The 26197-nt window shown below is 52.6% G+C and overlaps 1 protein-coding gene across 1 annotated transcript; it reads right to left on the reverse strand.

Annotated features, from left to right (window-relative positions):
- Positions 1-257: 257 nt before the first annotated feature.
- Positions 258-16178, reverse strand: ELP6 (elongator acetyltransferase complex subunit 6). The gene is made up of 7 exons (XM_082045050.1): positions 16104-16178; positions 13143-13221; positions 11573-11643; positions 5592-5722; positions 4375-4561; positions 2907-3053; positions 258-2335 (listed from the first exon to the last, which is right to left on the reverse strand). Exons 1-7 carry the CDS (start codon positions 16155-16157, stop codon positions 2207-2209), a joined length of 798 nt encoding a protein of 265 aa, XP_081901176.1. The 5' UTR covers positions 16158-16178; the 3' UTR covers positions 258-2206.
- Between the last annotated feature and the right edge of the window lie 10019 nt (positions 16179-26197).

The raw sequence follows: 26197 nt of genomic DNA on the forward strand, positions 1-26197 counted from the left end.
AGCCCTGGAGGGCTGGACAGACGGACATGAGGTTCTCAGGGCAGTGCCAGGGGTGGGCTAACAGCTGGACTCCATGATCTTGTGGGGCTTTTCCAACCAAAATGATTCTATGATTCTACAATCCAAGCCTCTCCCAGGGAACCTGCACCAGTCCCAGCCTTGGTGGGCGCCTTTCCCCAGTTGTTGCCCGGCCAAGGCCCCGGGCTGCTCCCACCGAGGCTGAGGGAACGAAGAACAGAATGATCACAAGCCTCAGGCCAAGTCCCACCTGCTTTATTGGTTGAGATGTTACACAAGCTCTGGCTCACAAACAAAGAGCGGCACGTAGCAGCGGCCCCGAGCATGCAGCTGTTGGCTGACCCTGCCAAGGCCACCCTGTTCTGCCACCCATCGCTTTGCTCCTAATCTCCCCTTTCTGCGCCGCCTTCCCGCAGCGCCAGCTCCAGAGCAAGGTCTCAGTTCAGTCATGGCCGTGCTGGGTGGCCTTGGCTCAGCAGAGCTGCCAGACCGGCCTCTGACATTCTCACCCTGGTAGCAGATGCCATCTCTGATGTCAGGCAGGCATGGAGGGAACGCTGGGCTTGGTCTTCACCAAGAACCAGAAACCACCGCAGGTTTCACCGCCCTTTCTCCAGGAGGCATCTCCCAGGTGCTGCCTGTCCAAGCCCTCACCGGTGCAATGAGCGGCACAGAAAGAAACAGGCAAAAGCCACCAGCCATGTCACATGCTCACGCCACGGTTTTGGAGGAGGGAGACAGAGCCCTGGAGTACAGATGTTTTGGGATCACATAGGTATTATTTCAATTATACACCATTATATGCTCATTACAGCTGCATTTTAAGCAGCCATAGCACCTGCAGTGACCAGAGCTACCAACAGCTCCCTTCCCCAAGATGTGGTTGTCCCATCCTCCCGCTGCAGGCTGTGACCACGCATTGTCCCCCAGGCACTGCCACCACACTGGCTGCTAATGACAAGCAGCCACAACCCCTCCAAGCGCACCCCAAACTCAAACCAAAGGGGACACCATAGCAGGACACGTCACTGGGCTGTGCAGCGTTTCCGCGCGGATAAAAGCAGGAACACGTCCCGCTGCTGAGTTGTTACCCCAGCGCTGGAGCTGTGAAGGACCTGCAGGTTGTTTTCATCTCTTTTAAGTGTGCAGGATGTGATTTATCTCCAGCTACAGCTGGAGCATCTACCACAACTCCAGGTCCTGCGTCCATGGGGAGGGAGGGGAACCAAAGTCTTACTGAGGCTCGGGAGATGCCCGTTCCCCTCCCCTCCCAGGGAGCCTGTGGGAAGCAGTTCCCATACAGAGATCCACAGTTACTCCATGACTGTACCCTTCTCTAATTAAAATAAGGGATTATTAGCCCCCAGGAATGCTTCAATACAGGCAGGTCATAGAAGTGCCAGTAATGATTTGTGGTTGGGAAGCAGTGGCTGAGACAGAGGCTCATGTACAAGTGTCTGTCTGTCGCCCTCGTGTACAACTGTCCATCACCCAAAGCCAAGGACTAGCTTAGGAAGCCGCCCACTAAACAGACACGCACCAGGGTTTCACATGAAAAGAGGGAAAATAAAACGAAGCAAGGGACCAAGCAAGCCAGGCAGCCCTTAGGCCTTACCCCAGCAAGGTGAGGGACTAGACGTACAGCTATAGATTTTTTAGTTCTGTGGGAGCTGAGTTGAGCAAATCTCTCCAGCGCCAGAGCGGGGAGAAAGGTAAGAATTGCACAACGCTCCCAGACCATCCCTGCTGCCTCCACCCGCTCTGTGTCATCTGGGAAACGCCAGCAGGAGGGTGGGGTGATCCCTGCGCCTGGCAGCACCTGGCACGGCTGTGCCGTAACGCACCAGAACAGGTGAGGCACGCCCAGCCCGCAGGGCATCCCCCCTGCTTGTTTTTACATGCTCCAGGGACCATTCTGGCAAGTGTTCTTGCTCTTCCCTCTTGGCCCGTGTACCTTGGGAAAAGGATGTGAGGACAAGGGGATGCAACAGGCTCTGAGGAAGCTGATCCCGTCATTAAGCAGCTCAACACATGTTTTAACTTCCCTCCTGGGTCAGTTTTTGCTGCACCGCTCCTGGAAAGCGCCGGTGACACAGCCAGGAAGGTTTGGTGGCACGTCCAGCCGAGAGGTAGCAGCTGCCCCAGCCTTGCTCCGTGTCGCTCTCAGGGTGCTGCGCAGTGTCGCAGATCACAGGACGGCAGCTGACAGCCCTCTAGCGAAAAAGGTGACGTTCTTGTCCTGGATCTTATACTGGTAGATCTGGACTTGATCCTGCTCCCCCGTCAGCTCCAAGGACAATCTCTTGATTATTTTTATCTGCAAAGAAAAGGGAATATCATCCCTTTGGCTGCCCCAATCGCAGCATTCTCCCTCCTTATCCCCCACGCCTCTTGCTGGCCTGTGGGGAAGGTGGATTGCTGACAGAAAAACCCTCACCCAGCTGCCTGTCACCAGTCCTTTGGTGGCAGCCCCTAATGAGGCTGCGCAGCACCGAGTCCCCAGCGACCCCAGCACAGAGGAGATCGCAGGCCAGGCAGAGATCCACCGACAGGACAGTTTGGGGAAGTCTCCCAGGAATGAGATGTTTTTCTTTGCCATCATCTTGGGGTGGGAGACAACCTGCGCTGCAGCTGCTGTGTAAACTGTTCCCAGCTGCCAGGGACAGGGGGTCCTCATGCAGAATGTCCCTGAGCGCCCCCCGCAGAAGCAGAGTCACAGCTGGGTGCTCCAGCAGACCCCGGTGACCGCAGCAAAGCTGCTCGTTAGTCCTAAATCACACTGCAGACCAGGCTAGTCCTAGGCCATCTCTGGCCTACCCTTGGGCCTGCGGGCAGTGTTGCGTGTGACATTAACGTGTGCCACCTCTCTGTGCTTTCCCATGCCCTACCTGCCCATGAACATCCTTGCAGAAGCCAGTGGCCAGTCCCTCTGCCCACAGGATCAGGTCACTGTGATGACACAGGGCGTTAACGACCAGTTCATTTTCCTCGTCTTCTGAATCCTCGTTGCTATGAACCAGCACCACGAAGTTCCCCTAAAACAAAAGCACCAGGCAGCGGTGAGCCCCTTCCTAATCCTAATCCGCTCAGGGCAAGGAAGCAAGAGGAGCTTGCACAAACACCCGACTAACTGAGCTACTTCCACATCCTCCAGCATGGCAGCTGGTTCCGAGCTTAAATCCACTGGGAAAATAAACAGCAGATACATATCTAAACCTCTGAAACAGTTTGCTGTATATATATTGTATATATACACACATATACATAACATGCAGCCTAAAAATATATCAAACCTTTGTTGCGAGACAGCTGTCTAGTTAAACCAGTCTGTCAGGTTGTGCAAATGGCAACGCGCTGAATGAATTCAGAACAGCTAAATGAAGAGGTGGCTGAACGGCCGCAGCCAGAGCTGCGATGCTCAAACCTTCACTGCTCGCACAAGAGGCAAAGAGCTCCCAGCTCTATTAAAACTACATCCTGAGAATCTCTGCCTCAGCCCATGCAAGTCCCCAAGGACTTAAAATAACACAGAATTCCCAATCAATTAAAATGTACTTTAAAGCTTCAGAACATCTTGTACAGAAATAGAAATGTGTTAGCACGATTTATCACCTTTCTTAGCTGTTTTGTAGGTAAATATTCTCGGTGAGCAGAACATCCCCTGTCAGCATTTACAGCACAAACACCCTAGCACCACATGAGGTGCACAGTAACAAAACCTGACACCGTCTACTTTATTTCTCACTCAAGCACAGAGAGACACGGCCACGGGGCCGCTGCCATGTAAATAGCTAAGTGTGGATGTGACCGTAACGATTTTTGGCCATGACGCTCTCAGAAATCAGCACATCGCTGGGGAGACCTTTCTAGAAGTGCTTAGAAACCAACCGGTGTGACATGCGGTGACACTGAAGGTTGGTGGGAGCAGAGAGTCGTGTCCCAAGTGGAGCTTCATCTCTGTCCCCTGTGAGGCTCACCAGCCCCTCGCTGCCTTCATAACCGATTCCTTCCCTGCCCTCCCACATGCACACAAACGTGGGCGTGAGTAGAGATCTCTGGAGAGCCAGGAGCCTTAAGGAACAATATTTTACTCCTCGAATCCCTGCTCACATGTCAAGGGCAGAGAGAGGCCTTCTCTGGGCAGCACCTCCTAGGGAACCAGCTGCAAAGGCACTAACCCATCTCCAGGGACTAATCTCTCTCCCCAAGAGCAGCCTGGAACAATTATTTGAATTTCCCGGACAGTCAAAGCTTTCCATCATGCACAGGTGGGGGAAAAACAAAAGCAAGCCAGGCTTTGCTCTGGGGACTCTTGTATCTGCAGCTCACAGGACACACGTGCAGAGGGAGCAGCACCTGCAGCTGGGAGCACACGGTGACTCTGCAGTAGTGGATGAAGTCCAGCACGGCCACCGGCGCAGCGCCCAGGCCCAGCAGGACGCTCAGGTCGTCCACCAGCAGCACGGGCCCCTTCCAGGAGTCAGAGGGGGTCAGGGACGTCCGGACGAAGTCAAACAAGGCTCTGAGGTCAGACGTGCTCCCACTGGAAAAGAAGAAGGAGATCGTAGAATCATAGAATCATTTTGGTTGGAAGAGACCCTTAAGATCATGGGGTCCAGCCGTAACCTAAGCCTAGCACTAAACCATGTCTCAAGTGTGGGTCAGTGGGTGGGGATGGAGACAATGTAGGGAACGCAGCCTGCACCATCCCTGCTGTCCCCATGGCTCTGACAGCCACCAGGTCCTACACGTCCCTACAGTCACTGCTCCTTTGCTCAGCTGTGTGCGGTGAAACCCTCCTGCACCACTCCAGGGATCATAGAATCACAGTGCGGTTTGTGTTGGAGGGACCTTCCCAGCCCCCCAGTGCCCCCCTGCCATGACAGGGACATCGTCACCAGCTCAGGGTGCTCAGAGCCCCGTCCAGCCTGGCCTGGGATGTCTCAGGGATGCTTCATCCACCCCCTCTCTGGGTACCTGGGCCAGGCTCTCACCACCCTCAGGGCAACAATTCCTTCCTCATGTCCAGCCTGAATCTCCCTCCTTCAGTTTAAAGCCATCACCCCTTGTCCTATTGCAACAGGCCCTGCTGAAAAGTCTGTTCCCATCTTTCTTATGGGGACAGTGGAGAGCTGGGAGTGTACAGGAACAGGGCAAGTTCATGGCCATGCTGGCTCAGAAGCTGCCTGACCCACAGGTGGCATCTTCCAATTTAACAGCCCTCAGCGGATTTTTTTCTATCAAATCATCGTATCACAGAATGCTTTGGGTCGGAAGGGACCTTTAAAGGTCACCACGGACATGGAAAAAGCGAAGTGGGAATAAAGCGAAAAGCCAGGATGATCAAAGCAGCACTGTTCTCTTGGATGAGAATTAAACTCATAACAATTTGAATAAGACTGCTTGGATGGAATTTTATTTGACACAAACCTGTTGAGTGCTAATATAAATTTTCTCTAGAGCTAGAACATGTTTGCCAATGAGGATGGGGGTGGAAATTACACAAGGGGGGACACGCTCTGCGCTGGGGGCCCTGCTGAGCCCCAGCAGAACCACCGACTGGTCGGGTTTACCTTATGAACTGGAGAGGACTGGGCTGTGCTGGCTGCTCCTCCTCTTCTCCAAACAAGAGGTCAAGGCAGGACCTGAGGCCTTCCAAGAAGACAAGCTGTCCTCGCTCTTTGGCAGCTGCCAGACTGACCCCCTGGAGAGAGGAGAACATTATGTTGCAGAGCAAACAGCTGCGGAGGAAGAGCGCAAACAGAACAGAGCTGATCGACAGCCGATTTTTATCAAGTCTTATCTAAATGTGCTAATAAAGTCAAGACTCCCACACAGGGGATGAAACAGGTGGTTTCTGTTACACTGGTGGACACATAAGCCTTCGTGATTAAAAAAACACTGTAATTTGCGGGCTCAAACATCTGGGAAGACAAAATTGTTGCATGGGAGAAAAACGGCTTCTCATCCCAAGGATAAGAGGATGGGTCCAGGCTTTCCAGGCTGCCCTAAGGACCCTGCTGGGAACAATTTCTTCACCTTCTCTTCTTGGGTGGTGAAAGCCTTTGGTTTTCACTGTTGCCAAATCATCGCTCTGGCAATAAGCGGCACGACCCACGCATGTGAGCGAGGTACAACCCGGATCCAGGGCACGCCGTGGGCCGGGCACCTCGGCGCTTGCACAGCACCCGGGAGGGCGCAGCCGCAGCCCCGAGTCCCCTTTGGAGAAGGAGGGACGGTGACAAACCGCCTGGGGCCACAACTCAAACTCTAACTGAGGTTTCTTGCTTCACGACGACACCGACCTCGAGAGCCACATCCTGCCCCAATGGAGAAAGCGCTGGCAGAGTTGCAGCAGATATGCAGAAGACATGAACTGGAGAGCTAGTTCACAGACTCCTGTCTCATCCTCCTTTCTTTCACCAACCATCCTGTAGCTCCTCAGCTTCCTGAGAACTGCACCAGCCCACCCTTCAGGAGAAAATCCAGTAGCTGTTACTGACACGATCACACAAAGATCTCTCACACACACTATCTTCAAACCTCGGCCAAACTGTGCATTTCCCAACAAGACGACGCACAAATTTGCTCGGCTTTTCAGCGTGGGCCGCTTCCCACATTTCCCAACAGGGCTGTAATCTCTTAAAAAGGAACCAAGGAGCATTAACACCGAGATTGGCAGTGTCTCCGCAGCCTGGAAATAGGGTGGTTGTGCAACACAGCAGGTAGGTGGGCAAGATGGTTTACAAACTGTTCAGGAAGGTTTAGCTCCTTAAGCCAGGACTGATTCTGCCTGAACACTGGAAGACACGCACAGCAGCAGCACTGGTGCTTTCGATCAGCAACTTTTTAAACGCTTTTGCTTATTTCCTAAGCAATCGTGCTGGGAGCTGCAGGACGCTCGAGCACAGAGTTTGTTTGAGTCGCCCAGCGCAGGGAAGGCTCATAGTAGCTCTTCCCCCGGGACCTCGAGCAGGGAACAGAGCGCCGTGCTTGGCACTGTCCCAACACCGGCTTTTGAAAAGTCCTTGGAGGTTTTCCAAGCGTTTCCCAGTCCCTGGGACACCCTTGAGAGCCACCGCGCTCCCTTTGCTCACACACGAGAAGGAGACGCAGCAAAGTGACATGTGCACTTCTGCCTCCTGCTTTCTACCTGTGTATCACCTGCTCAGCCTTCCTGTTATTCTGACATGAAAATGTAGGTGCTAATGCTTCACACCCCCTTTCTCATTTTTTATTTAAAAGAAAAAAAAAGCTTGTAAAGCCCCATCTTAAGCATCTGATCAATGAGACAATCCCTACAAGGCCCAGCTGCTTGGTGAGCGTGGCATTTCCACAGCAGGACCTCCAGAGAGAAGCTCCGCATAGATAAGGAAGGGCTTCTGTCCAGGAAGATTAACCCTGAGCTCCTGCGAGGCTTATCAGTTGCCAACACGTTCTGCGCTAATGAGAGGAAAGACAGATTTCCACCACGTTCCCCCCCAGCTGAAATGCGATGGGGAGAGATCCACTGCTGCCAGAAAACGCCATCTACAGCAACTGGAAAACAACGGATCGGAGGCAACGTCTTCCATCAGGGCCAGGGGATACTTTTACTCCAAGGAGAAATGTCCCCACCTCAGATCCAGTTTTTAAACCAGCCCTGAATTGCTCTTCCTTTTCTTGCTCTTCCACACCTGCTTCTGGGAGGGGATCAGTCCCACCTGCCACACAGACTCTGGAAGGGAGAGCCTTGGGCAAGGCACCCGCACTTTTGGAAATACCCCTTTTGTTTTCAACCGCCCGCTCAATAAAGAGCATTCAGCAGCAAGTGTTACAACACACTCTTGCCTCATCTAATCCACATTGTCTCCTCGCTTTTCCCCTTCTCCCAGGCAAGCCAGGAGCAGTAATTCCCATGAATAAGACTCCTCTTTGCTCTCCCTGCCTCCTCCAAGCCCAGCAGTGGCTGGTGTGGGCCACAGGTGCAGAGATTTGCCTTTTCCAGGTGATATTTACTCATTAAAACCATGCCAGAAAGCAGGGTAGGAATGGTGAGCTAAAGGAAGCCTCTTGGGCAATTGCAAGAACACATCACGGAAAAATTTCTAGCCAAGGACAAAAGAACCTTATTTGTGGCAGGCAGGAGCGGGGAACGGCCGGGAAATACCTGTCCTGCCATGAAGAGGGGCTGGGCTGCACCACAGTCTCACCAGCCTCCTCCCCTCCACAATCTTTGGAGCCCACAGGACTTGGCACTTGCTGAAATGCTTTGCTAGAGCAGGGGGTAAATTCATGATTAATGTCGATAATTCGGGATCAGTTTAACTTTGCTTCAGCCATTTCTTCCTGCACACATACACTCTTTGTACTTCAGACCAGCAAGAAAACAGTGTCACATCTCTAAAATACCCAGCAGGTCGGTGCTGTCACACCAAGGCCTGCCTGGGTGGCACAGAGAAGGGCCGCAGCATGAGAAGGCAGCGTCCTTGTGGGCCACACCGGGAATTCCATCCCTACAGTGCCATGACTTTTCTGGGTGGACCCAGCAAGTCCAGTCTCATTTTCCAACTGGGGAACCAGGTCCCCGAGAGAGCAGGACTCATCCCGTTGCTGTCATAGGCCACAGCGAAGCTCTGCTCATCTCCCAGCTAGCAGCCCAGCCAACATAACCTCTGGAAGCAGCACAGAAAGCATCAGGACAGCTCGGAGATGCAAATAAAGTGCTCAAAATGGCCAACAGCACCTTCCTGACAGGCACAGACACGACACGCGTTCCTGCCGCAGAGCGCCCAGACAGCGAGCGCTACCGGCCCTGAAAGCTCTCATTATCTCACAGCACCACGCTCCATTCTCGCCGGGAGCACACAGACATTATCGCTGACGATCTGTCATTTATCGATCAAGCCCAGAAATGCTTGTGAAGCAGCAGCTCGAGGGGCCGCGAGCTCCACGGCGCAGCACAGTTGTCCCCGTCTGTCCGGGATGCTGTGAGCCAGGCAGAGCGGCAGCCCCACCGGCCTGCCAGGAGTGACATCCCTTCAAACCAGAACCGCTGCTGGAAATGTCTCGAGGGAAAGCAAAATATTTACAGGAGAGAAGTAGTAATGGAGCGTGGGAGGCAGCGGTCATTAGCTCAAACAGCAGACGCAGCCGTGGTACAAAGTGTGATGATCTGCGATCAGGAGACCAGCCAAGGTCTCTTCTCTGTACAAGCACCTGCAGGGGAAAGCAGAGGTGACTGAGGCGATGTACTCTGGTCTGTCACCTCAGCACTGTGGCGGGGGACAGGGAAGCCAAACAGGGACAAATATGTTTTTCCTTTAAAACAAAACAAACATTGTCCAAGTGAGGGTGGGGACACCAAGCTGGCAAGCTGCCCCGGTGCCATTAGTCTTGCTACGACCCAGCATGGTCTCCACAAGGTCATGACAAATAACATGAACTGTCCCTTAAAATTCAAGTGCAGATCCTCAGAAAAAGAGCAGGTTTTGTAGAAAAGTGCGAAGCCAGTATCGAGAGCCAGCACAGGCACAAAAATCCAGGGAAGCTTTTTCCTACAAGTAAAGACACATCGCTGCATTTAGCTAACACATAAGGACCTGGTTCTGGACTGCAACACTGCAGGGAAGCAGCACATAAGGCACCGATATTCAGTATATGACCATACACCGGGTGCTATAAGGACCAGACCCACAAATGCAGGACTGTATAATCCCACCCTGGCTCCAGGACCCTTCCTGCCAGGCCTGGAACCTCCCTGTCCCCAGCAGGAACAGGAGCAGCACTAAGTAACAACGCTTTTCCAACTGCAGCCCTTTGTCAGTGCATAATCATCTGCTAGGGATTACTAATTACACACGGGAGATCCCAGCTGGTCACCAGCAGAGATCCACAGCACCAAAGTCTTAAGCAAGTCCAAGAGTGAAACTACTCAGCCAAAAAACACCTTTACTGAGCCTGATGTGTTCGTTTAGGCAAAGAAGGATTAAAGCAGAGAAAAGATCTTACAGAAACTCGGGCAGATATAAATAACTGATGTTATGACCTCCAGCTGCGCAGAGCTTAGGAAGAATTCACAAGGGAGCGCACGGGCACCTGTGAAGTTATAACTGACTCAGCCGTGAAACCAACGGGACAGGGACAGCTCACCGCTGCGGGCAAATGTAATCGCTTCTCTGAACTCCCCCGGGCACCTCCCTTCGTGCCACGAACCGTTTTATTCGAAGCATCAGACAGCAAATCATTTCGATTTGCATGGCACGTGTGCTCCAGCTAATCCTCGTGTTCTCTCCCTCCTCAGCCTCTCCCACGAGGGAGATGACAACAGCACCTATTAAAAGCACGGCCACAAGCTGCGTGCCAGGAGGTTTCACCACGTTAGGAAACACACTGACAAACACGATTCTGCTTTTAGCACAGACAAGGATCCCATATTTAAAAGCTGAATCTCCTACCTATGCCAGTTGCTGAGCCCCTTTTCCTGTCCCACTGAACAATTTTCCACCAAGATTTTCTCCTCTGAAACAGTTAAATGCTTCGTTTGCTCACCCTGTTTTATTTAACGTAGGTCTGAGCTCTCAGACCACTGATCTCCTCTGAAAAGGTAAAAACTGCGTAGTAAATAAAACACAGCTGTTTAGCAAGCACCGAAACTCAAGCCACATCTATAATACAGTGGGGAATACACCGCTTTTGCAACACGGGGTTCTTCAATTCCTGGAAGTTTTTCTAAGCAGCAGCACCACTGGGATTTCCAGAGTCCCAGAGGTGGGAGGACCAACAAAAACCCTCATCCCTCCGGCCCTGGAAGGTCACCTGGACTCCACAACTGGAGCATTTCACACCTGAGCATCGTACAAAAAGCCAAGAGCTCAAAGCCAGAGCTCAGACTGATTTACTGACTGGGAATCACCCTGCCTACTTCATTTCTCCGTGTCATCCTTTCGGGGTACACATAATCCTTCCCTGACTCACCACGGGAAAGAAACCCATAAGAACGTACTCAGCACTTGTGGCTCCTCGGATGATTCAAACTGATGGCTTGGCCCAGAGGCCAAACAAGGCACATGGGCATCCTTCTGAATTTGCAGCTGGTTCGGCCCAAACGGCTTCATCACAACGTAACCAGAGGACAGAAGACAAAGTCGCCCAGGCCCTGCTGTGCCGCGCAGCCAGTGCGCCCTGCAGACGGACAGAGAGGCCCCAGGGACACAGGCACCACGGCATTTTTCTCCCCAGAGCACTAATGAAAATGCATCGACCAGTCTGGGCCTGTCTGGGGAATGCTGATCTCCAGAAAAAAACATTTCTAAGCACAAAGAAAAGGAGCAGCTGTTAATCTCTCTGCCCTCTCTGGGACACAGTCTTGGGGGGGACCTTGCAGTGAGCCTCCTAGTCGGGTTTGTGCCTTGTATCACACCCCTTCTCCAGCAAGATGTGCAGGGGCACCAATCCTGACCGTTCCTGTCAAAACCCAGGAACATTTACTCACATGAAATCCCCGTTCTCATTCCTCCCAACCCAACAGAAACTACCTGGACCTGTAATTATTAACTTACGCCAAGAGACTTACCAGCTTCTGTGCCACGATGTTGTAGTGACTGAAGGACTGGAGCAGGGCCACAAAGCAAACCTTACAGCCAGCTGGGGGAGAAGACAAGAAAAGATACATTATCATTTCAATTTTGCAAGCTGCCACTATCAAAGCACGTAAATCATGTAAAAAATCACATATCAAAGCACGTAAATCACAGCTACAGGCTGTAGCCAGGCTACAAATCCATCTGGAAAGGTCTGGAAGTGAGACAGCTGCAGGCAGCCCCTCATTTGCTCGTGGCTGGGCTTCCAATTTTCACCTTTCTATAGGATTTTCACATTAGGGAAAATGATAGTTTAAAAAGAAAGGGAAAGAAGAAGAAAATAATGACATAAATAAGTAGAAGGCCCCCTTTCTGTCTTGTGCTACCCTGCCCTGAGATCTCCTGCCACTGTTTGCTGGTATTGCTCCAAGGAGGCAAAAGGCTGCCCGTGACATGAACTACTCAAACCACCTATGTGCCAAAAATCCCCCGTTTGGCTCCCACAGAACAAGTGACCTTGTCTGGAAAAACACACAAAACAAGCAAGTTTGTCAAAGACACCTCTACTAAAACGTGACTTTGGAAAACCCAGCATGTGACAACCTGGCCTTGTGGTTTCAGGATGAACAAAACCAGCATATTTGTTTCTCCCGGACGTGGATTCTAAGTGGCCAGAAGTCAGTGGCCCCACCGGAGCCTTCACCAACCCCTCGGGAGCTCCCAAATGTGTTTAGCACCAAATGGGTGCTTGGACAACATGAGGGTGCTACAGAGATAGGAACTCATCCCGGGGTCGAAACAAGCTCACCTGCCTCACGATAATAATTAATAATCCCAAAAGGACAGTGAGGCTCTTCCCAGGCAGACGGCAGCACTGTTAATAACCTGCTCTCCACCGGCTTTCCTGCAGCTTCACAAAATCACAGAATGTTAGGGATTGGAAGGGACCTCAAAACATCATCTAGTCCAATCCCCCTGCCAGAGCTTGACTCTGTTCAATTAACTGAAGTTTTTTAAACTTACGTGAAGGTAAGGAAGTAGGAGTAATGGGGGGCAGGATATGCTCATACCCACTACCTGCACAGCACTTTGAGCTCAGTTTTAAGCCCGAGAGGTACTGGATTTGCTGGGCGAGCTGCTTGGCCAGCAGAAAGCTGGAGGAATCGGTGAATCCAGCGCCCGCTCTGCAGGAGCTGGTAGGTTACTCACAGGTGAAACTGTTTGCAGAAAGGCAATTAGGCAACTTGCCAGGCTCTTTGTTTGGCTCTTGACTCACTACTAGTTTAGCTATTTGTTAGTCTTTCCTGGTATTTTTAATTACACTATAAAACAGTTAGTTAATGAAGGAATTACAGTCCACACCTCACCGTCAAACGCCCAAGTGATTTACAGGGTTCACTGCACTCATGACGAAACAAAGCGCACAGACATTATGGGATGTGCCCAAGAATACAGAGCAAGTCCCAAGAACAAGTCTGGACTAGGATCCATAAATCCTGAGCCCAGTGCCTTGCGCTAATCTGAGGAAAACCCTTGCCTGCGAGAGTCCTGCTGCTGCCGTACCTCTGAGGTAGAAGGAGAGGAAATGATGCACCAGGAAGCTGCCGTCTGTTCTGGTGTCTCGCAGCAGCGTGAATTTACCCTGAAAAAGAAGCAGCAAAAATCACTAAACAGAGGAAGGTGAGGGCACAAACTGCTCCCGGTTCCATCCTGGTTAGACGTTTGCTCAGGCCTGTAGGTGTTAGAGAAAGGAGTAGCAGCGCTCCAGCCACCTGCCCGTTTACAACACGATGCGAGTGCTGGAACCATCATCAGGGGGGCTGTGAACTCTGTCCCCCCACAGCTGTGGCTTCTCCTGTCCCCAAACAGCCCTCCCTGGTCCACATTTCCCTCAAATATGCCACGTTCAGAGCAGAAAACCGTATCATAAATTCTATATACCAGAGCAGAGTTCTCTGCATGAAGCATACACCTTGTTTTGATAACAGAGGAAATTAATTCCGTTCATCAGTGCACGCTTGTTATCAGTACCAGCCTCATCAAGGCATTTGTTTCCATTAAAACCTTAGTCAAGATGTTTCTTTAATCGATACAAATCATAGAAGGGCTGGTTTTAATCACAAAGAACTTATCAACGCATTTTTTTGCGGGGCAGGATGTTATCGTTCAGAGCACACATTAATTCATTTCTTCAAACCTTCCAGTTGTCAATCCTTACATCTCCAGTTATTGACCCTTAAATCCTGCCAACCCTCCTCACTCCGCTGTCACGCTGCGGCTGCTTGGGTAGCGCTCAACACTCTCTTATTTCTGATGCTCAGCTGGTGGGAAAGAAAGAGGAAAGAAAAAAGGGGAAAGGAAGGGGGAGAGGGAGGGAAGGGGGAGAGGGAGGGAAGGGGGAGAAGGACCTTGTCCAGCCCGTTCCCTCCACACTCCGCTTTCACACTCTTTCCACCTGCAGGCTAAAAAGCAGAAGCTGCAGCTACTTGTTAGAAATTGCCAAAACCCCTTGGCAGGGCAGCTGCGGGTGTGACACGCGTTCAGCGCTGACATGTCACAGACACCCACGCAAGCGGCACCTTCATCCACCTACTCGCCCTGCAGAGAGGGCATTCGTCAGCACTCAGAAAATGGCACAAACCACCCTGGAGATGGAGAAATCAGGATGGCAGAGATGTGAAAAGAGATTTGCAAAGGGCTGATGCTCTGTAAGCACAGTGGGACACCTGTTTCCAGCAGCCTCAGCCAGATATCTCGGCTGCACGGCTCTGTGCAGCAACTGGTTATGCTGAGCAGTGAAGAGAGAGACTTCCAAAAGAAGAATACTCACAATTTACCACCAAGTCAGTCTGTATCACAGCATATGAACAAACTATTCCACCTCTGGCATCAGGGAACAACGTTTGTTCTGCAGCCAGACATACTCTGGTGCTGCACTGCTGCCAGATACTGCGACAGAAGGGATCTGGAACGTGCGGTGGGACGTCCAAGTCCCTGCCCCTCCACCAAGGGCTCCTCACTTTGCATTTCACGTGCTTTAAAAACCCAGCTGTCGACCCACTGGAACCACAAGAACTTGGGAGTTCACACAGCCTCTGCTAATCACAGAATCACAGAACAGTTTGGGTTGAAGGGACCTTCCCAGCCCCCAGTGCCCCCCCTGCCATGACAGGGACATCGTCACCAGCTCAGGGTGCTCAGAGCCCCGTCCAGCCTGGCCTGGGATGTCTCCAGGGATGCTTCATCCACCCCCTCTCTGGGTACCTGGGCCAGGCTCTCACCACCCTCAGGCCCAACAATTCCTTCCTTAGATCTTAAATCTCCCCTCTTTCAGTTTAAAACCATCACCCTTGTCCTATCGCAACAGGCCCTGCTCAAAACTCTGTCCCCATCTTTCTTATGGGCCCCTTTTAAGTCCAGAAAGGCCGCACTAAGGTCTCCCCGTAGCTTCTCTTCTCCAGCTGAACACCCCAGCTCTCTCACCTGTCCCCAGCAGAGCTGTTCCAGCCTCGGGTCATTCCTGGGGCTCCTCTGGCCCCTCTCCAGCAGCTCCATGTGTGTCCTGTCAGGGACCCAGCGCTGGAGCAGCACTGCAGGGGGGTCTCACAGAGCGGAGCAGAGGGGCAGGATCCCCCAAACCTGCTGGTGACACAGCCCAGGACACGGGTGGTTTCTGAGCTGCCAGCGCACATTGACAGGTCATCAGGAAATACATGGAGTAATGTGTAAAATGATCATATTTCATTAACTTTTCACCTGAAGTGCTTCACAGATCCCACACTGGATGCAGGTGTTTAGTTGCAGTGTGATTTCATTGGTAGAAAAACTGCACGGATAAGCTGATTTAATTGAGTAGCCTAGAGAAACCTCCAGAACACACCACGGGGCCTGGGGGAGCACTGGGGAGAGGGTTTTATAGAATCGTTTTGGTTGGAAAAGCCCCTCAAGATCATGGAGTCCAACCATAACCCACCCTGTCCCTGCCCCGTGTCCTGAGAACCTCATGTCCGTCTGTCCAGCCCTCCAGGGATGGTGACTCCAGCACTGCCCTGGGCAGCCTGTTCCAATGCCCCACAGCCCTTTGGGGAAGAAATTGTTCCCAGATCCAACCTCAACCTCCCCTGGCGCAACTTGAGGCCGTTTCTTTGTGTCCCTGTCTCCCCTCAGCTCCTGTTCTCCAGCTGAACCCCCAGGTCCCTCAGCCGCTCCCATCACACTTGTGCTCCAGCCCGTTCGCTCAAGGCCCGGTTCTCCCGTTATTCACGACGAGGCAGCGGCCACGCACAGACACAGCGGGGGCTGCGGGACAAGCCCCGGCCCCTCGGTAGCCCCGGGCGGCCGAGGGGAAGGGCCTGCAGGCCGCGGGATCCCGGGGCCGCCGCCTTCCCGCTCCCGCCCCGCAGGGCCCGCCCTTCCCGGCATGCCCCGCGCCGCCCGCACTACAGCTCCCAGCAGGCCCCGCGCGGGCCGCCGCCTCCGCCGCGCCGGCCCCGCTCTCCCCTTCCCTCCCGCCCGCCCTCTCACCGGCTGCGGCCGCTCCGGGGACGCGTCCAGCAGCTCGTTCAGCTCCGGGAACATGGCGGGCGGGGGAACCCGAGGCTTCCGGGCGGGGGACGGGAAGGAGGATGAGGCGGTGCGGCCCCTGCGCATGCGCGCAGCGGAGCCGCAGGGCGCCGCCTGCTGGCGGGGCGGGGGTCCCGCCGCTCCCCGCGGGGGTTGCGGGGACGGATCGGGCCCGTCCCGCCACAACCGGGGTCCTCCCGCCGCTCCTGGGACAGACCTGGGGCCTTTCCTGTGTTTGAGCGACATGAGCATCCGTCAGCCCAGCTCTCCAGCCTGCCCAGGGCCCCGGGTGGCGCCAAAACCCCCATCCCCACCGCTAATGAAGGTGCTAATTGGGGCTGCAGCCCAGTGACAAGGCTTGGTGGCACATGTCACCACCCTGGTCCCCAGCCTGGATATCCCTCCTACACCCCTTCACCAGCTGGGGGTCCCTGGGATTATACAGCAGATCCGATCTGCCACGGGAGGGGTCTATTAAACCCTCAGTATTTCCTATTACACTCTTAATATTTCCTATGACACTTCCAATATTTCTTATTTACATTCTTAGCACATCTGAGCATTAATTGGGCACTCCCAAAGAACGAGCTGCAGCAGTTCCCAGCAAGCACCCGAGTCGTGACAGCAAATTCACAGCCTGAAACCACAAAAATCCACATTATTTAATGTTATTTTTGCCCGTGCTCCTGAATTCGCCTTTTTTGGGGGGGCACTGAATTCACCTTTCAATTTCGTTGCCTTATCTAAGCTTTGGTTTTCATAACGCGGAGGAGGATCCAGTGATGGGAGACACGTGGGAGCCCCCAAAAGAAGATGCGCCCACCAGCCTCATGCTGTCTGGTCCGCTCTGAGCATTGGGGGGCATCAAACGATGCTCATAAACAGCAAACACCGAGCAAGAGAGAGGAGACACGTGTGTAGTTCAGTGTGGGGCTCCTCGGAACCACAAATTCTCACTCCTGAGGGTTTAGGAGGGTGAAACAATAGGATGAGCTCATGGAAGAGAGATCTGAGGGCCACCAGCGGCTTGGAAATCCCTAAACTGGGAGCTACTGGGGCATGGGACACGAGCCGTGGGAACACAGGGGTTGTTGGCTTTGGCCACCGTCTCCCCTCGCCTTCTGGTCAGGATAAGCGTTGTGGAAAAGCCGGTGGGCTGTGTGAATATTTGGTTGAGCCGTTGCAGCTGTGCTCTGTTTTCTGTGGATTATCTGTAAAACTGATCATTCTTTGTTTTCTGTGTATTATCTGTAAAACTGATCATTCTCTGTTTTCTGTGTTCTTACGTGGATTATCTGTAAAACTGATCGTCCCGTTCCCCACCCCTTCTTCAAAGTGTTTAGGAACCTGCCAGATGAGCCCAGATATCCCGTCTGGAATCCCTGTCCCTTGCAGAAACCCTTGGTTTGTGTCAGCTCTTTGCTTCCCATCTTTTAGCTGTGAAAGGACTTCCTCTCCTACCCTTTGATGGCTCCGTTTCTGTAAAAACCTTCAGCTGAAAGCTTCTTTAAAAGTCCCAATCGCTTTGTTTTTTGTTCTCCTACCCTTTCACAGAGCTGGGAACCCGGGTCTGGTCTCAGGGAGCCCAGTAACCAGCTCAAGTCCCTGCTCTGTGTTGGTGCAGCCAGAGCCTTAATTCCTTCGCCGCCTTTTGAAACAGTCTGGCTCGTGGCCTCCTCCTTCACACAGTTTGTCTGCAGATCCCCGTTCGGCGGCACAGACGGTGGCAAAAAGGGACTTCACAGGCGGGGAGAGCCTGGAGATGTTCCTACCTGCGAGCTCTCCATAGGGCTGCATTTACACGCCAGCGAATGTGCCATTTTCAGACCACCTTTTGTCTGCGCTGTCGCGTTTCTCTCTCTCTAGCGCTTCCCTTCCAGCTCCTTCAGGAGCCGCAGAGCCCTAAATGCCTTGGAAATGGAATGTAAAATCCTCTCCTTTGCTCTTTGCAGCGGGAAGAGGACCAAACCGCATGTCAAGTACAGCTGCGCCTCTCAAAACACCTCTTGTCCTTCTTAATATATTCCTTCTCACATTTCAGGACTTGTTACCGCGCAAAGGCAGCGAGAATTTCGCTGTTAAAACTGCTGCCCCTTCCCTCCCATCTGCTTCACGCTTATTTGCAGGATTTACAATGCAGCAAACCTTGTAAGGATTGCGTAGCGGAGCCATATGGCGTCCATAGGTAACAATGCTGCTTACAATTAAGCTCCTCTGCTATGTCAGACCAGTGAGTAAAAAGCAATTTGTGTCTGAGAGTAGGAAAAAACAAAGCAAAACAGACTGAGCAAATCAAAACAATTAATGTTGCGGTGATTGAGGTAATTCCCAAATGCGTGGCAGGGAAGATTGAGTAAAATCACCGGACTTCTTGATGTGAGCACGTGGAAAATGATCTTTAGAGAGAAGATGCTTTGATTTATTAATACCTCCTTGATTATCTGTTTCTGGCACCTGAGACGTCTGCGTTACTTAGCACTGAGCTTCCTGGGATATTCCCGTCCTTTCGGGTTTTAACACACAAATCAAATTTCACCCCAGCAAAAGGAGCGTCCCGAAGCGGGAGGCTCTTCTTGGCTTCAAATCACTCTGTTGTTGCTGACAGAACAGCTAAATGCTTTAGTAATGCTGCAAAACATAAAAGATCCTCCGTGCTTGGAGGCCGAGGAAGGTTAATAAGAGCAGATGTTGGGCCGAGTCAATGGCCGGGTAAGAAAAGGAATGGGGCGAGTTGTCCCTCGAGCTCAGCTTGTGTTCGGGGGGTAAATTCATGGCAAAAAGCAGCTGGAAGGAATAATGGATGAGCTGAACCAGGTGCCGGATTTCTCTGAAGAAATGCAAGAAGCCAGGCTTTGAAAAGGATGGCGAAGCCAGCGGCTGTTCTGCCATTGTCACCGCTATTCAACCGTGTCACCCGCCGTAACCCCGGGCCTCACCCCTCTGCCGCTAACACAAAAACTCGGGGAAAACGGGTTTCTATCGGCGTGTTAGCAATAACATCTGAAATAAATAACTTACGCTTTTTCTATGGATAAATAACATTTAATCCAATTCCTTATATTCCTTAAACACGTGTTCATTAGAGCATAAGCAAAACAGCGCTGGGTGCGCGGCGGATTCGCTCCGCCCAACACGCACCCTTTTAACAATAAGAAGTGTGCTTAAATACAGTATGGTATTACATCTTCATAATGACCCCAGGAACGCCTGTACATATTCATGACCTTTCCCGCTTTTTATTAAAATGAGTCTCAGATAACCATTTCCATATTCCCCTCCTTGCCCCTCCCCTGTTGCGCCTGCGCAATGTCTTGGTGAATTTGAGGAGGGGTCTTTAGGGGTCTTTGGATGAAGCTCCTTCAGCTTCGTCACAGTGGACTTTGTGCCTTTGGCTCATTAGGAGGAGCTGGCTGGAACCCGAGCTACCAAACCGACTGCAACCAGCCTGGCGCCCCCTTTTTGCTGTAAATCTTGGCTGTCTTGTCTCCTCAAGGTTGCAGCTGGTGCTGTAAAACTTCTTATCTCGGCATTTAATTAAGTCCTGCTTTTTTTAGCACAATTAGTTACATACAGCTCTAAACTAGATATTAATTATGTGGTTTAAAATGTTAGCTTGTTAGTAGGCCCTTATTATATAGTTGCTTAACCCTTAAAATGTTAGTTCCCTCTATCAGTATAACTTCCTAAACAAGTTTCATAACTTTTTACATAGAACTTTACCACCTTTCCCTTTTCCAAGTTGAGAGTCTGTGCCTCATTTGGTTATACCTGTAAACATGAAACATCTTAGCATGAATCACAACTGCATTTTTCACACATCTGACTTCTTTATTTTCCCCAGCTTGTCTACGCTTTGCAAACCAGCAGCGACCGCCGGAGCTGGTTGTGCACAACTCCTGATGTCAAATATCTCTGCGTGCGGTTGAGTTTGGACCCGCTCTTCCCACCTTTTGGCAGCGGTTGGGTATTACACAGAACCTCGCTGGCTCCTTGGCGTCTGCTTCAGAAATGCAGAGGGTAAAATAGCCGAGGAGCGTTGACTTTTGTGGTCCCGTCTCCTTTATTAGCTTGGCAGTGGTTGGGGAAAGCGCTGCTGGTGAAGCAGAGTCCTGCGGGTATTTACAGAGCTTCTGGTCCGTGATTCCCCGAGGCTGTGGGTTTACCAGGGAAAATACATGTGAACGTAGATGCCTTAGAGCACGGAGAGCCCGGAGCTGCCTTTAAAAGACACCTAAAAAGAAAACAAGGCAGAAGAGCATCGGTGCGTCCAGCTCCCCTTTCCCTCCTCCATACGCTGCCTGCGTGAAGCCACATTCACATGGCAGGGTGGGCTTAGTTTCACATCTGGGTATTGGTGAACAGGTTTTCTGTGGGACTGATACGACTGGGACAGAAGAAATCCAAGGTAAATAGAAAAAAAGAGATCGGAAGGGAAATTGTTTATTCTTTCATTTTTCAAATCTTGCTTTTTTTGCCTTTTCGCATATGTGTATACATATATATCCCCCTGTGTATGTAGCAGCTATTAAAAACGTAGGAGAAAATGATAAAGAATTACCGTTCTGTCATTCTTTGGGTAAGACGAAGCTCATCAACGTGTTTTGCAGAGACAAGGGCTCTGGCAGAGCAGGGCTGACATTTCTGATGAGACAAAAGCAGCAGGATCACTGAGCACGAGGCTGGAGGGACCCGCAGAGGTCACCGGCCAAAATCAGCTCAGCTTAAACCTTTCTGGACAGATGTTTGTCCAACCTGTTCTTAGGAACCCTCAGCGCCGATGACTCCGCACCCTCTCGCCATTTCTTTCCGACGCCTCATTATTCCTATTCTAGGCGCTTGCTGTTAATGTCAAACCTGAGTGTCCTTTGCTACAGTGGCTTGTTTGCTGATTGCCAGTGGCTGCGAAGGATAATTTCCTGCATTCATAAAGCAAGAAAAACATTTAAAAGCAGAGTTTTGATTCGATTTTCAGGTCACCTTTAAAATTCACTGTACTATTTTGGAGCGAGACGCGTGCTGGTTCTCCACGAGGGGTCTCCCGGCCTTTTCCAGCAGACACTGAAACATTCCCTGGGAAACGTGCTGAAACCGGCAGGGATCCGGTAGCAAAGTTACCTCAGCAGGGACCCGCTGGGACCCTGGGGGTGCAGAACGGGATCTGAGCAGGCAAATGCTCTTTCTCCTCTCCCCAGTGCAGGTGTTTGGCTCTAAAGCCACCGCTCGCTGCCAGATCCTCTGCCCTTCCCATTGCTGTCATCCCTTTGTCCTTCATGCTTCTTACCCTTTGCTCATTTTGGGGATTTTTGCTCGTTTTGCCCCATTCTCCTCCCCGTGCCTCTCTGATCTCCCCATGTGCAGCGCTCCCTTCTCCTCCAGCTTTGCTCACAGAGCTCCCCCTCCTCTCCTATTTCTACCCATCTCACCTACAACAAGCTCTCGGCAGCCTGAGGACGACACGAACAGCGTCAGAGGTTCATCTCTGCGCTCAGAGCTCAGAGGAATCTCCCCATCGCCTCCCGTCCCTTCCCGAAACCTCCTTTTTTCCAGCTTCTGCACAAAACCCCAGCAAGTTTGATCCACGTTGTGCTGCACCCCACGGTCTCCACGGCCACCAGGACTCCCTGGCTGCTTCTTTGTACTCTTGATTGTCCCCATCTGCCGTCTCTTCCCTCGCCGTTAAACTCGGAGCTCTCTGAAGCAAGAACCGTGTTTTCATGCTGCGATTTTGCAGCAGCTGGCAGAAAATCTTCACTCAAGACTGATATTCCTCGGTCATTTTACAGAATGACTTCTAATTCATTTAATAAATGCAAAGTGTACATGTAGATCCGAGCGATATTCTCTCATGTCTCCTCTCCTCTTTCTCGTGGCTTCCCCTGGACCTTGTCCCATGGGCTGCACCCTCCCCAAAGCACCACGGCCCAAACTGGACCCAGTCTTGTAAAACCTGATCCAACCCTGTGCTGCCCAGTGTCTGAGGTGGCTTTAACTGGTTTTCTAAGCACGAGGATGACGTTCAGAAAATCCCTCGTCAACCTGTGTACACTGTTTATTATTATTTATTGCAGCTGACGCTCGGCGATGAGCACGGTGTCTAATTTATTGTGCTAGGCATCTGCTTGCAGTTGACATTTTTAAAGGCTGGTTTAAAAAAACACAAGAAAAACAAGCAGTGAACCCCTTGAGTTCTCATCCCCCTTTGTGAGCCGCCTTCCTCCCTCCCTGGGTCCGGACCAACACTCCCCAGCTCGTTCTCCTCCTGCTGATGGAGCCTTTTCTCCTTCCTCTTGACGACGCTCGCTATTTCCATCTCAATTTGTGCCTTGGCCTTTCTGACGTTTCCCCACATGCTTATGCTACTCTTACAACCCTCCTTAGTAATTTGACCCCGTTCCCACTTTGTGTAAACTCTGTTTTCCCTCGAGCCTGAGGTCAGCGAGGAGCCCGCGCCGTAGCCAACGTTTCCTATTGGGATGGGTGTTGTTTGCACCGTTTCTTTGAAGAACTGCCCGTTTCCTTCAATCCTTTTGCTTTGAAACGTGCCGCTCATGAGATCCCACTTACCAGTTCCCCCAGCGTCTCGGGGTCTTTTGTCTTTATTTCCCTTTTTCTTCAGGAGGGTTGTGATCTTGGTCACCCCACACTCAATCCTGGCCAACGTCACCTCCTGCCTCGGCGTTTTCCACCAGTCTGGGGTGGCTCGTGGCCACGGCTGCGTGCGCCCTGCTCTGTCCCAGCAGAACCAGTTAACCCAGCACAAACCAGTGGCCGACGGGGGCTGCCGCGGCCCCAGAGCTTCGCCAGGCCCGGCTGTTCTTTCCCACACTGAGCACTTTACAGTTTACGGAGCTAAGAGGATTTTGCTTTTCCCCTCTCTTTAAATCCAGCGCAGAGTCAGTTTAATGCTGGATCCGCTCCCTGTAACTGTGACACTGAGAATAACACTGTAATTGGTATTTCCCATCGCTAAATACCGAGATCCCGATGCTTTCTGGCTACATAAGGGCTCCCACACCCCAGAGGCAGCCCAGCAATAGCAGGAAGACCTGGGTGTTGGCAAAGATGCCCCCACAGTGACCTACAGGACATTTCTCCTCCCCAATGTGCCCCAGTGCCTGCCTGTGGGTCACTGGGAAGCCCCCTGAGTGAAATGAAGGTTGGAAGTTGGATAAATATTTCCCTGTGAGTATGACCCAGTGAACTCGGCAGTTTCTCATTTCTTCAAACACTTCACAGTATCACAGTATGTTTGGGATTGGAAGGGACCTCACTTGGGCAAGGTTGGGTGGACTCGATGATCTTGATGACGTTCCAACCAAAATGATTCTGATATCGGACAGGAGAAGGGTTCATAAGCCATTGGGGACTGTTGGTTCCTGCAGGATGGACCAAGCTGTTCAACACAGCCCATCCATGGTCCATTCCTGAGCCAAGTTATTCTTTCCATTGAGCTTTCATAACCCTTTGTGGTGTCTGCCTCATGGTCTTCAATGGTTTCTGCATCATTCTTTCCGTGAAGCCAAGCTCAGCATACCCGTAGTCTGGTGCTTGCCCAGCTAATCCTAAACCCAGTGTTTGAGGGGAAGGGAACCATGGAATCATGGAATAGTTGGGTTGAAGGGACCTTCCCAGCTCCCCCAGTTCCCCTGCCATGACAGGGACATCGTCACCAGCTCAGGTTGCTCAGAGCCCCGTCCAGCCTGGCCTGGGATGTCTCCAGGGATGGTTCATCCACCCCTCTCTGGGTACCTGGGCCAGGCTCTCACCACCCTCAGGGCCAACAATTGCTTCTTTATACTTAGTCTAAATCTCCTCTGGTGCTGGAGGGGACATGGGCACCGAGATCCCACCCCAAATACATCCACAGCCTCGAAAGCTCTTGGGAAGGAGCAGCCAAACCCCACATCCTGGAGCCACATCCTGCGCTGGGGCTCGGCCGGTGAACCAAGACCCGGCTGGTTTTGTCCCAGGCAGCCGGAGCCCGTCATGGGGAAGAAAAGGCTCCTTGTCTCGGGGTCGCGGCTCCAATCCCGTTCTGCGTCTGCGGGAGAAAAGAGGCCGGCGGAGCGAGGACAGCGCCGCTGCCGCTGCCAATTCCCGGCCCCGCGTGCCGCGTCCGCGCCAGCCCTGCCCGGCCACAAAGGGCCGCACCCCCTCCCAGCAAACTAACCAAGCATTTAAATTTAATAGCTGTCAGCAACCTCGCCGTTTCAAAGTGATTAGGCGTTTAATTAGAGCCCATGTCTTGCTTTGCTGGCTGGGAGGCAAATTCCTCCGTAGGGCCCGTGAAAACTGCGCCGGTGACCGGCACGGCGCACAGCAGATGCTCTTTGCCATCCCCATGTCAGACGAGGTGCTGATGGGGAGCCCGGCCCTTCGAGTGCCCCCGTTTGTCCCCTCCATCCCCATGCACCCGCGCCTGCAGACCGCGCTCCTCCCTGCTCCGGTGCTCCGGCAAAGCCAGAGCAGGAGAGCCCGCGGGCTGGGGACGCGCCATCGCCCGGGGAAACTGAGGCACGCCGAGGGACGCCGGCCCCAGAGCAAGGTGGGGAGCGGAGGTTGTGTCTTCATTCGGGAAATGGGAGGTGAGTAGGTCCAAAGTGGGGGGAGAGCAAGGAGGGGAATGACGGGGGTCAGACTGATACCCCAGAGCAGAGGGACAGGGGGACAATGCCCCCCCTGCTCTCTTAACATGTGTATTATGAACAGGAGCATCCTTAGACCTGCTTAAATCCGTGTGACCCAATTCTGCCCTGAATCCCGATAAGTCCCTGCAGCCCGTGCGGGTGAGCAGCTGCAGCCGAGCGAGCCGGGTGAGGATGACAGGGTGACACCCGTCCCCGCGGCTCCTCCTCGGGTGTCCCCACGCTGCCCTTAAACCAGGGGTGACACCCAGGAGTGACCCCCCACCTCTGATCACCAAGTCCAACCATAACCCACCCCGGCACTGCCCCATGTCCTGAGAACCTCATGTCCGTCTGTCCAACCCTCCAGGGATGGTGACTCCAGCACTGCCCTGGGCAGCCTGTTCCAATGCCCCACAGCCCTTTGGGGAAGAAATTGTTCCCCACATCCAACCTCAACCTCCCCTGGTGCAACTTGAGGCTGTTTCCTCTCATGCTAAATGGCTGGTGAAGGATTGAGCAATCCCAGGTGCCACCTTGTCCTCCTGGGAGGTTCCAGGACAGAACTGGGATGGATGGGCTGTGCCGGGATGATGGGGATGGTTGGGAGTGTACTGGGATGGATGGGATGTGCCAGGATGTGCTGGGATGGTTGAGATGGTTGGGATGTGCTGGGATGGATGAGATGTGCTGGGGTGGTTGGGATGTGCTGGGATGGTTGGGATGGATGGGATGTGCCAGGATGTGCTGGGATGGTCGGGATGTGCTAGAATGGTTGGGATGTACCAGAATGGTTGGGATGTGCTGGGGTGTGCTGGGATGGTTGGGATGGTTGGGATTGGGATGTTCTGAGATGGATGGGATGTGCTGGGATGGTTGGGATGGTTGAGATGGTCGGGATGTGTTGGGATGGATGTGATATACCGGAATGGACGGTCTGTGCCGTACTGGCAGCATGATGGATGGTTTCAACGGGGATGAGGTTTCTGTCTGGTCAAGAGACTGGTGTTACACCAGCTGCTCCTTCCCGCAAAGGAGATTTTCTTCTCTCCCGCAGACGTCTGGCTGAGCCCTCAGGACCATCAGGAAGGATCCCGGTGAGGAGCAGATGGTTTCCAGACCCGCCTTTCAGCTGCACATTCACCGGCTGGATCCCCATCCCGCCCCGCGTCCCCCCATCCCCACGCTGCCCCTTCCCTCCTCTTCCTCACCACGTTTCTCACCCAAACCCCACGTCATTCCCACTCCCCTCCAACACCCCATAACCACAACGGCTTTTATTGCTGTGCCCGGTGCTTTACCCACAGTTTTACCCCTTGTGCAGCTCCGTGCTGGAAGGGGAACGGCTGAAACCAAAGCCCCGACGGTGCCGTTGGCCACTCACTTTTCTTTGCGTGAGCCCCCAGAATCGTCTGCCAGCTCCCGTTGCCA

This window comes from Streptopelia decaocto (genome assembly GCF_964273445.1).
Source record: "Streptopelia decaocto genome assembly, chromosome: 2".
Classification (NCBI taxonomy): domain Eukaryota; kingdom Metazoa; phylum Chordata; class Aves; order Columbiformes; family Columbidae; genus Streptopelia; species Streptopelia decaocto.

Bases quoted from the DNA above. Each gene is read 5' to 3' on its own strand.
- ELP6 (XM_082045050.1), bottom strand. From the start codon at position 16,157: ATGTTCCCGGAGCTGAACGAGCTGCTGGACGCGTCCCCGGAGCGGCCG. The intron at 13,222-16,103 runs GTGAGAGGGCGG...CTTCTTTTTCAG, and splicing joins CCCCGGAGCGGCCGCAGCCG to GGTAAATTCACGCTGCTGCG. The intron at 2,336-2,906 runs GTAGGGCATGGG...TTTTCTTTGCAG, and splicing joins GCAAGGATGTTCATGGGCAG to ATAAAAATAATCAAGAGATT.